This window comes from Grammomys surdaster, unplaced genomic scaffold (genome assembly GCF_004785775.1).
Source record: "Grammomys surdaster isolate TR1022 unplaced genomic scaffold, NIH_TR_1.0 125984, whole genome shotgun sequence".
Lineage (NCBI taxonomy): Eukaryota > Metazoa > Chordata > Mammalia > Rodentia > Muridae > Grammomys > Grammomys surdaster.
Window position 1 is genome coordinate 3,111,953 of NW_021620800.1, and position 11,008 is coordinate 3,122,960.

The 11,008-nt window shown below is 46.3% G+C and overlaps 1 protein-coding gene and 1 non-coding gene across 2 annotated transcripts in view; both read left to right on the plus strand.

The window, feature by feature from the left end:
- Positions 1-5,721, plus strand: part of Wdr88 (WD repeat domain 88) — a 38,910-nt gene extending 33,189 nt beyond the window's left edge. Inside the window, exons 10-11 of the mRNA XM_028754199.1 lie at positions 3,529-3,621; positions 5,578-5,721. Of these exons, the coding sequence (XP_028610032.1) occupies positions 3,529-3,621; positions 5,578-5,721 (237 nt within the window). The remainder of the gene's footprint in view (positions 1-3,528; positions 3,622-5,577) is intronic.
- Positions 5,722-7,318: 1,597 nt separating this feature from the next.
- On the plus strand, positions 7,319-7,392 carry Trnat-agu. Its single transcript has one exon. It is a non-coding gene; the product is annotated as a tRNA-Thr (tRNA).
- Positions 7,393-11,008: the final 3,616 nt, after the last annotated feature.

Consider the following 11,008-nt stretch of genomic DNA (forward strand, 5'->3'; position numbering starts at 1 on the left):
CTCTCTCTCTCTCTCTCTCTCTCTCTCTCTCTCTCTCTCTCTCTCTCTCTCTCTTTCTCTCTCTCTCTCTCTTTTTCTCTCTTTCTCGATGCAGATATAATCATACCACATGTTTTAAAAATTAAGCTAAATAAAACTCTTATCTATACTGGACACACACAGAACTTGTTCATTTATCTCCTAAACAATAGTCTAAGAACCATTTGCAGTCTCTCAGGAATTATATGCAATCTACAGATGATTTAAAGAAATATAGGCCTATATGTAAATTATATGCAAATTTGATAGCATTTTCTGTAGGGGACAGGAGCCTCTACCAGTTTTAGTATTTCTTCATTGTGGGAGATCCCGGGAACAATTCCTCATGTACACCAAGGGACCACTGTACAAAATAAAATATATCAAAGATCTAAACTTATGAGCTAAAATTTTAAAACTATGAAGAAAATGTTTGAGAGAATCTGATATTCTGGGTTTGCAGTGAGTTCAGGAGTTTGACAAGAAAGCCCAGGAAACATGGAGCTGGAGGGATGGCTCAGTGGTTATGAGCACTGGCTGCTCTTTCAGAGGACGCAAGTTAGATTCCCAGCACCCACATGGCAGTTCACAACCATCTGTAACTCCAGTTCCAGGGGATCTGATGTGCTCTTCTAGCCTGCACAGGGTCCTGCAGGCACAGTTAAGAACAACTAAAAATATTTAAAGCAAGGAAATGATGAAAAATTTTTTAAAATCATATTTCATCAAAATGAGTAACGTTTGTGTGTCGAAAGGCTAGGCACAATTGGACACACTTGTAATCCCAGAACTTGGGAGCCTGATGCAAAATCTGAGAGTTCCAGATCAGCCCGGGATGCATAGAGAAACCCTGTTTCTCAAATCAAACAAAATAACTCCAAATAGGCTGGGGACAGACAGTAAACAGTATACACTTGTACTATTGTTCATTTTGTTTCCATTGCTTTTTGAAGATAGAATCGTAAGTGTTCCAGTTTGGTCTTAAACAGCCCAGATGACCCAGAGTTCCTGGTCCTCCAGCATCCACCCCTGACACCCCCCACCCCTCCCACCCCCCAGATGCTGGGATTACAGGTCTGCATTGCCACACTCAACTTTGTTACCTTTTTTTTCTACTCTCATCCTCAGTACATTTTAAAGTTAGGGATATTCTTGTCTCGTACCTTAAAAATATAAATTTCTGACAGGCTAACATTTTAAAATCATTTCAAAGGCCAGAAATGATGATAGCCATATTGTAGACATGTGTTCAAGGAAGATATTACCTTCCATTTCTAGAATAAAAATTCATCCAGGGGCTGGGGAGATGGCTCAGTTGATAATGGACTTGCTGTACAAGCACAAGGGCCCAGGTTTGGATCCAGAACCCACATAAAAGCGAGGCTCTATGTCTGTGATGCCAGCTCTGGGATAGGAGCGAGGCAGGCTTCCCATTTAACGTCTCATTGGCTTTGGTATAAAGCTTACCTTACCCAGTGAATGACATTTGACAAAATTTACATTTACTCGGCATGTTAAATGTGCAGACGAGTTAGAAAAAGTCGAATTTGAAGCTTGAAGTACTCAAGAGGCAGAGGCTGGCAGATCTCTGTGAGTTCAAGGCCAGCCTGAACTACAGATCGAGTTCCAGGACAGCCAGGGCTACACAGAGAAAACCTGTCTTGAAAAACAAACAACAGACAAAAGTACAACAACAGCAAATCTGGTTTGAATTTAGGTAGTTCTTAGCCAACTTTTGCTTTACGCTTTCTGTATTTTTATTAAAATCTTCACAGGAAGGGATTTGAAATTCCCAAGTTTGGAATCAAAGTATCTAAAAGCTGAGTAGTGGTGACTTTAAAATACAATACATGTCTCTCTCTCTCCCCCTCTCTCTCTTATTTTTGTCGGTTTAAAAAACAAGTGCAGAGTTCACAATGTTGTGTTCTCTGACTTCTGCTCCCAAGTCTGGCTTGTCACTCAGCCAGACTGACAGTCAACTGTAAGTCTCCTGCTTTGGCCTCCCTAGTGCTGGGATTACAGGTGTGTGCCCCCTTTTTATTTTTGTACATTCCGTGAGTTTTGTCAAACATGTGTCCATCGTTACATAGTCTGTAGAACTATAGAATAATTTTACTGCCTGGAAAACCCTATGCTGTATTTCTATTTTAACTGTCTCTTAACACACATACCACATGCCACACCCACATACCACACAGAAGACATACAACACACACTACACAGCACACACTATACATACTACATACAACACACATACACACAGTACCCACAACACACACTGCACATACTCTACACAGCACACATACACACAGATACTATGCACAACACACACTACACATATGATAGGTAACACACTGCACATACTACACACAGCACACATACACACACATACTACCCACAACACACACTGCACATACTAGACACAGCACACATACACACATACTACGCACAAGACACACTACACATACCATAGGTAACACACTACACATACTACACACAGCACACATCACACACACACACACTATACACGATGCACACTACAACGCTACACACAACATATCCCACACAAAATATACACACAACACACATCCACAAATGTAACTCTCACTTCAAAGGTGATAAGGGGTAGTTTACTCTGAAGTCAAAGATGAGAAACCGCGGCGGAAGAGTACAGAATCAGGTTATGCCAAATCCCATGCTCCACCGTGGTAACCATTTCCGTCAAGTTTCTCTGATAGTGGAACAGGGGATACCACGCATCGTTCCCAGATGGACTGACGGAAGGCCGCGGATAACAGGGAGGCTGAAACTACAGGCCTTAGCTCCTGTCTGGCAGCACTTAGCTTTTCGGTTGATAGAAGTGAGGTGTTAGTTTGTACATTCCAAAGGACTTACTTCACAGCCACAGAGGCGGCAGATGACATCAGAGGTGGGTCTTGAAGGGCTATCAGAGGTGCTAGAGATGGTTCATGATGATCTGCCTCAGGACTCGAAACATTCCAACCTCCCCGAGTCCTTGGAGCTCTAATCAGTTAGTGAGTCTTGCGGTAGGCTTAGTGGAAGGTGTGGTTTTTGTTATTTGTTTTTTTTCCAGGAACTTCTGTTCAGTCTCAGTCTACGATATTTGCTTTCCTGGAACGCTGGATAGATAAAATTTACAGCCGGTAGCCTTTTTAGACTGACTGCTTTTGCTCAATAGTATGTGTTTCTGCGTCTCTATGTGTTTTGGAGGTTTGGCAGCTCATCTATTCTAGACACGGAATGCTATCCCATGGCACAGCTGCACAACAGGTTTTCGTGTAGCCCAGGCTGGCCCTGAACTCTTGATCCTCCTGCCTCTGCTTCTCATGTCCCGGGGTTACAGGTGTGTACCATCATACCTGACATCTGTGATGCTGGGGATGGAGAGTCTGATACTCTACTGGCTGAGCCACCCACACAGCCTTTATAGTGATTTTTTTTTCCTGTCTGTTTTTGTGACTCCTGGCTTACTGTTTAACTTGTTTTTAGGACAGCTCCATGAGACTATGGAATATTGAAGAAATTGACAAAATTCCTTTGGTTACTGAGAACAAAAAGGCCATGGGCTTAAAGGTCAGGCAGGTTGGTATTAGGTGAAGCTAACCAAGAAGGCTTCCTCCAATCTTCACCAATTCAGCTGATTTCCCGAGGGAACACTTATTGGACCCCTGGGGCACACAATCACAAATAGTGGGATCTCAGCCTTCTGGGTGCTCAAGTCCTGACAGATGAGACAAGTGTATAGACACAAGGAGAACCGTCCCATGGTGAGTGACATGAGAAAAAAAAGACACAGGAGAGGGAAGGGGTGTGTGCCGGGGTCTTTATCTATATTCATTTTATTCTCTGAGACAGGCTTTTGTACCTATCCTAAGCTGGCCTGAAACTGTTTATTCTTCCCAGTGCTGGGGTTGTAAGTGTGCACACAACACATTGGTTTGTTTGTTGATTGGGGGATAGAACACAAGGCTTTTCACATCCCAGGCAAGCACTGTCCCATCGAACTGCACTCCTAACCTCTATAGTTATTTTTATTTCACTTAAGATTTATTTTATTTTGGAGATAGCATCTCGCTGTGTAGCCCTGGCTGACCTGGACCTAGCAATGTAGAGCCGGCTGGCCTTGAATTCCACCTGCCTCGATCTTCTGAGTGCTGGGATTAAGGGTGTGTGCTTCCTGCCTGCTGTGTGTACCTGCTTCATGTGTGAGTGTGTATGTATGTGTGTGTGTCTGTGTGCATGTGAATGTGTATATATGTGTCTGTGGGGTATGTGTATTGTCTGCGTGAGTGTTTGTGAGTGGATGTGTATTTGTGTGTGTGTGCGCATATGCACACATGTGCAAGTGAGTTATGTGAATGCAGACCCCCAGCAGGTGGAGTTACAGACAGTTGTGTGACATCTGACATGCATCCTCTGGAAGAACAGAAAGGGCTCTTAACTTTTGAGTGTGTGTGTGTGTGTGTGTGTGTGTGTGTGCTGGGATTCCCTGAGAGGCCTCTGACATGGCCTGAGAGTCCCCGCCTCAATCACTGGCTTGCTAGCTGGTAACGAATGAGATCGGTGAGCATCTGTATGTGCTGGGAGGTGTCTGGGCCAGAAAGAGACTCAAGAGTGGACGAGGATACTCAGACCCCACATCAGTTGGTTGCAATCACTGGAGCTGAGCAAGGTGGCTCCCTCTTGTCAGTACAACATGCAGGAGCTTGAAGCAGAAGGATTGCTAGTTGTCAAAGGTCAGAATCTGAGATTTAGTGAGGTGCTGTCTCCAAAAACTAAACAATAAATAAACAGGGGCTAGAGAGATGGCCTAGTGGCTTAGAGCCCTGTTGCTCCTACACAGGACCCAGATTTGATTCTAGCACCAGCACCGTGGCTCACATGCCCCTTTTAAAACAGACAAACAAACACATGATAAGTAAATGTCCTGTTTATTCCAGAATTCTTGTCTGCTAGCCAAGTAGCACATAGCTATAATACTAGCTACTCAGAAGGCTGAGGTAAAGGGATTTAAGTTTAAGGCCTGCCTGAGATATATATTGAGACCTTGTCTCAAAATAAAACACACATATATACAACTCTTTCTCCTTACACACACACACACACACACACACACACACACACACACAGCGGGGTGTGGGGGAATGTAGTTCAATGGCCTAACACATTCAAGGGCCTGGGTTTAATTCCTACTACTGAAAAACAAAAACAAGTCCTCACCTGCTTGTCTTGCTTCTTTCTAACTCTCTGCTCTGTAAGTCAACTCTCCTCAGAGTATCAAGGTCTCAGAACACTCCTTGGATCTCACAGTTCCACTCTGGACCACTCTGTACAGAGAACATTGGACAAGGGCCGGACACAACCCCATCTTCCTCCTCCCAAGCATGTGGCTACATGAGGGCCAGCCCTGGGTACCCTCCTAGCTTCGGAGGGAAAGGCTGGGCAGCAGCCTTTGGTGGGGAATGGGATTCCACACTCGCAGCTTGATCTCCTCTGACCTGCATATCGTTTCTGTTTCTTGGAACTGTCCCACCACAGTGCAGGAATTGCGACCAGCTTTTCTCCACCTTAGAGAGTGACCTCCATTCTCAACTATCCAGCATGTGTCTGTTCTGCCGGAGAGAGGAGAAGAACTTAACATCTAGTTCTTCGTCATTGTCACTGGAGAGGAGCGACAGCTGACGGCTACTGAGCCCTTTGAGCACTGGAGCACCGGGGCCACCTGCTGTACAGTCTGCAGTGTTCTTCAGGGCTCTGTTCTGAGTTCCCCTCCCAGAATTCACCTATCAGACTGAGGCAGGGGCCAGGCTCTGACTGGACTCTCAACGAGGTGCTGCCTCTTTGCCCACCACAGAACCCTTCAGAGGCGAGCACTGTTAGTTTAAATATAGAATAAATCTTGATTCCTCTGGAAGACAAGTGTGTGAGGGAATGGTAGAGGCAGTTTTTCTATCTCTGAGTTTTATAACCTGGTGCTCATCCATCTTACGTTTGCCACTGGGACCGGCATGTGTACTTCATGAACATGCTTGTTGATGTGCGGGGTCCCATTCTGTGGATGGCAAGGCCTGGTGACTGCTATGGTTTCAATATGGTTTCTCCCAGGTTCAAGAGCTTGGTCCTCTATGCAACGGTGCTGAAGGGTCTTCTCAGGTAGTGGTTTCCATCCTCCTCATATGTTTGGATGTTTTGCCTGTATGTATGTATGTATGTATGTATGTATATGTATGTATGTGTGTTATGTATGTATGTATGTATATGTATGTATGTGTGTTATGTATGTATGTATGTATATGTATGTATGTGTGTTATGTATGTATGTATGCATGTATACATGCATGTGCCTCTCATGTATGCAGTGCCCACAGAGTCCAAAAGATGGCGATAGATTTCCTGGGACAGTCTGGGTGTTGGGAACAGAACCTTGGGTCTCCTTAACCACTGAGCTATCTCTTCATCCTACCCCTAGATAATTTGGAGGGCTCTTTCTTCACTAAGGTCAGGTGAGTGTATTCGTCATCACCTTGGCCCTAGGGATGACTAGAATGCTTGTACCCGCACTTTCCTCAATGATGGACACCTAGGTTATTACGTTTTTGCGCAGGTAGCATTTCTTTTTTGCATAGATCAGTTCAGCAAATGAAAGTCTCCTGCTGAAGTAAAGCCAGAGGAATGCATTAGTAGTGCTGCTTCATTTTGTTGTCAAAGGGATGGTTGGCATGGCAACCCCAGAATGACTAGGGCAAACCTAGATGGGGAGGGCCAGGATTGGATATAAAACAGAAACTTCCACACACATCCTGTAGGTTCTTCGAATCGCCCAGAGCCCCGCTCAGGATCCCTATCTCTCGCTGGTTCCAGAAGAAGCAGTCCATAAGTTATGGGCCTGGGCTGGCAAGGATGGCCGCAATGCACTTGAGGTGATATCCAAGGAACTAAGCAGCCGGGCAGCACTGGGAGGTTCTGGGGGTTTCTGGGGCAGCTGGGGGCTCCACCAAAATTCCCAGAGCACCTCTCAGCCGACGAACTCTCACGACCGGCAGGAGATACAGCTCAAAAAGTGATGCTCTTGTGGCCTGGAAACCCGGGCCGCCGCACCCCGCCCACTCCGCGAAGCCGATTTAAATCTCCAGCGTTCCTTTGGGCTTTCGGAAGCCGGGTTAAGCGAAGAACCGTACTGCGCATGCGCCCCCCTCTCCGCGAGGAAACGTGTACGCATGAGCAGAGCCCATGAAGTCACTAGAAATGGGAACTGGTTTCTCGCACTTGCCGTGCGGGCGGCGCCGTGGCTTAGTTGGTTAAAGCGCCTGTCTAGTAAACAGGAGATCCTGGGTTCGAATCCCAGCGGTGCCTCAGGTCGAGCGCTTGCGCTCTGTTTTTCTGACCTTTCTGTTTTGCGAGCGCTCTCACAGAACCGATCCTCGGTCAGTGAGGAAGACGTTTTAGCTGAAGACCTTGTGGTGTTCCCTGCTAGCCTTTGCCTCTTGAGGTTAACCAAATAGCTGTCCCCCCAGAGTGCTCCCACAGGGTTGACAAGTCTCCACAGGCTGTTGGCTTCGCTGAGCATCGCAGAGATCGCTGATTTTTTTTTTTCCTCCCGGAATCCGCGCAGTGGGTACCAACCCTCTACATACTGAAGACAGCTTGGCGAGGCCGAGTGAGGTCCCAAAATGGATGTCTGTAGCATCAAATCCGATCAGTCAATCCAATCTGCGTAAACCACATGACTAGGTGCTCTAGTGTGGGGCCCGAACCTAAGGCCTGGACTGTGGTTGCCAAGACCTGGGATGCCACAGACACATGGGACCGCCTTGAGAGCATTTGCGTCCTCAGGCTTTGGAAGGTGGGAAGGCTTTGAAGTTTTAAAGAACGTTCCCCCGGGGAATCCCAGTGAGCTTCGGAAAACGCAGGAGCCACTTGAAGGCTGTGCTCCTAACGCAGACACTTTGATTCACAATCGAGGTTGCAAACCTTGCCTCAGTGGATAAAGGTCCTTGCCGCCAATCCTGGACGTTCTGAGTTCAATTCCTCGGTCTAACAGGGTGGAACGTGAGAAGTGACTCCCCGAAAAATTGTCCTCCGGCAGCTCACCTCTGATCACAAATATATTCACAACAAATAAGTAAATGTAATAGGAAAAAAACATGTCCTAAGCTGAAAAGAGACAAAGAACGTAGTTGCATTAACCCACACGGGGGAACACACTTGGGCTTTTGGTTAGATAAGGCAGCATGTGGAAATGCTCAGTGCGGGGTTGTGGGGGAAGAGTTGGGGGGGGGGGGATATGTCAGCGCCGCCGCTGCAGGGCTATTTGAGAGGTTGTGAGGGCTTCTTTGTAGCTGGGGAAAAGATTGAAATTTTAAAACACTGATTTCTACTTGACCACTATGGTCAAGTTGACAATTTGAGTTGAGTAAAATCCACTTGTCCCAGAGGCAACTCCTCCTGCTTCTCCTATGGGTCTGAGTTTGTTTGTTTGTTTTTGTTTGTTTGTTGTGGTCAGTTCCTGCCCTTTGCAACTTGGTTCTTTTGGTTGATATGGCCAACGAAAGTGTGAGAGCTAGTCCCACACTTTGCAAAGCCAATCGGTCCCTTCAGCTGAATCCTGTTACTGAGGGCTTTATTGGAAAGCACTCTTGAGTCTTTCTGGGGCTTAGTTCTAGCTCATTTCTATTCATTCTGGAGTTTAGAGCACTTGCCAGTTTGGTGGCATTTTATGATTTGAAATGAAAATGTCTCACTCAGGATCATGTGATCAGCGTAGTCCACGCTGGTGGTGCTGTTTGGGAGGAGACTTTGGGAGGTGGGGCCTAGCAGAGGGCAGTAGGGTAGTGGGGTCAGGTCCTTGTAAGCTACCTTATCCAGATCGAGCTCCTTTTCTCTCCTCCTCCCCCTCTCCTTCTCGATCATGAACCGACATGCCTGAATTATATCCTTAATCCTCCTTTTTAAGTAATTGCAGGTGCTTCTCTACAGTAGTAAAAAGCTAAGTTGGGACCAATCGGAGATGTTGGTTGGCACTTGAGTTTGAGGGAGACTCAGCTCTAAAGGAAAGCCTTTATGCAGGGTCAGAGGAAAGTCATCTGATTGGCTGAACACCACAGTCGCCGCCACCCCCCCCCCCCCCGTTGCCTCCATCACCACCACCACCACCACCCCACCCCAGCAATAAGCAAAACCAGAATAGAGAACCAGGCCTGTATTAACCTACCTTGTCTCTGCTCCTTAAAAAAACTGCACAGCTCTTTCTGTCTCAGGGCCTTTGAGTTTAGTGTGGTGGGGGCTCAGAATGCCGTTTCCTGGGCTGTTTGTGGGGAAACCCATCCCATCAGCAATCCTTCAGTCAGTGTGTCCTTTCTCCGGAAGAACTCCTGTCTCCATCTTTGGCCCAGCCCCTCCAAGGCCCCCAACACTGCCTCTTGATTATTCTTTTCACAACGTCTCTTTATATTGTCACCCAGAACAACACACCACGAATAAGAGTTGTCATGGGCTGGACAGTGGTGGCGCAGGTCTTTAATCCCAGCACTTGGGAGGCAGAGGCAGGTGGATTTCTGAGTTCAAGGCCAGCCTGGTCTACAGAGTGAGTTCCAGGACAGCCAGGACTACACAGAGAAACTCTGTGTCTCAAAAAAAAGAGTTGCCAATGGTCGTGGATTTTTCTCAGAAAAGTAACTAAGATAGCTAGCTGTTGAGCCAACTTGCCTAACCTGTGTTCATTATTTTATAAACAAAACTACTTTTGTACATTAAAAATATTCAGTAACACAACTCACATGTATAAATGATATATATTGAAAGACGTGTATTTGTGAAGCTATTTAGACACACATAAAGAAACACGCACCGATATTTTAGGGATGTTGATTGTTGAATAACAGTTATGGGTAGTTTTTATTTATTTGTGTTTACATTTCCCTAAAAATTCTTACAGAGTATGCATTACTGTCATCTGAAAAAAGAAAGTTGTAAAAGTAGTTTTTGGGGAGAAGCATCTTTTATCATCGGACTGGTGGGAACATGGTTGTATGGCAAAGTACTTACTTAGAATTCCCCAGTGAGGGGCTGGGAGCGTGGCTCAGTGGTAGAGCCCCTGCCTAGAATCCCCCAGTGAGGAGCTGGGGGTGTGGCTTAGTAGTAGAGCCCCTGCCTAGGATTCTATCTCCAGCACTGCCTGTCCCCACCAAAAACAATTTTTTATAAGGAAGTCTTTTGTCCCAAACACTTTGTGGTCCAGCCCTGAGGACTGATCTTACCTGGTTTTCTTAAATAAATTCTTCACGCTTGTCCAGCATTTTTGGTCTGACTCTGAGGTATTAGACTCATAAAGCCTGAGCCATCTACCACACACTAGCGAATCAGGCTGTGTCTGGTCTTGTTGGTGGTTTCTGAGACCATATAGAAATATTTCTCTGACTTTTTTTCTAGCATTTCCACTTCTTAAGCAGCAGAATCAGGCCTGTGCTGGCGTGGACAGCCACAGAAATGCTGTCAGCTTTAGTGGGGGCACCCGGGCTTCAACATGTACCTACCGGCCTGTGTACAGAAGAGGGCACAGGTGAGTTCAGCAGAGTGCGTGCAGCCTGAAGATTGTGACATTTAGGGCCACAATCAAGGGCCAAGCTTGTGAGCTCTCACACTCGGAAAGAAGTCACAGCTGCACCTGGGGCCTTTTTAATCCCATTACTGACTTTGAACTGTTGATATCTTCTGGTGGGTATTTATGTTCCCCAAAGTAGGAGAACATAATAGATCCTTTACACACACTTGCACATGCGCACACACAGAGAGGGGTGAAGGGAGGGAAGAAGGGAGGGAGACAGAGAGAGAGAGAGAGAGAGAGAGAGAGAGAGAATACATCCTTGTTGTCTCTACTGGCTGTATATGGAACCCAGGTCTTTATATGTACATACTCAGTAAGTGCTCTACCCTGAGCCACGCCCCCAGCCCCTCACTGGGGGATTCTAGG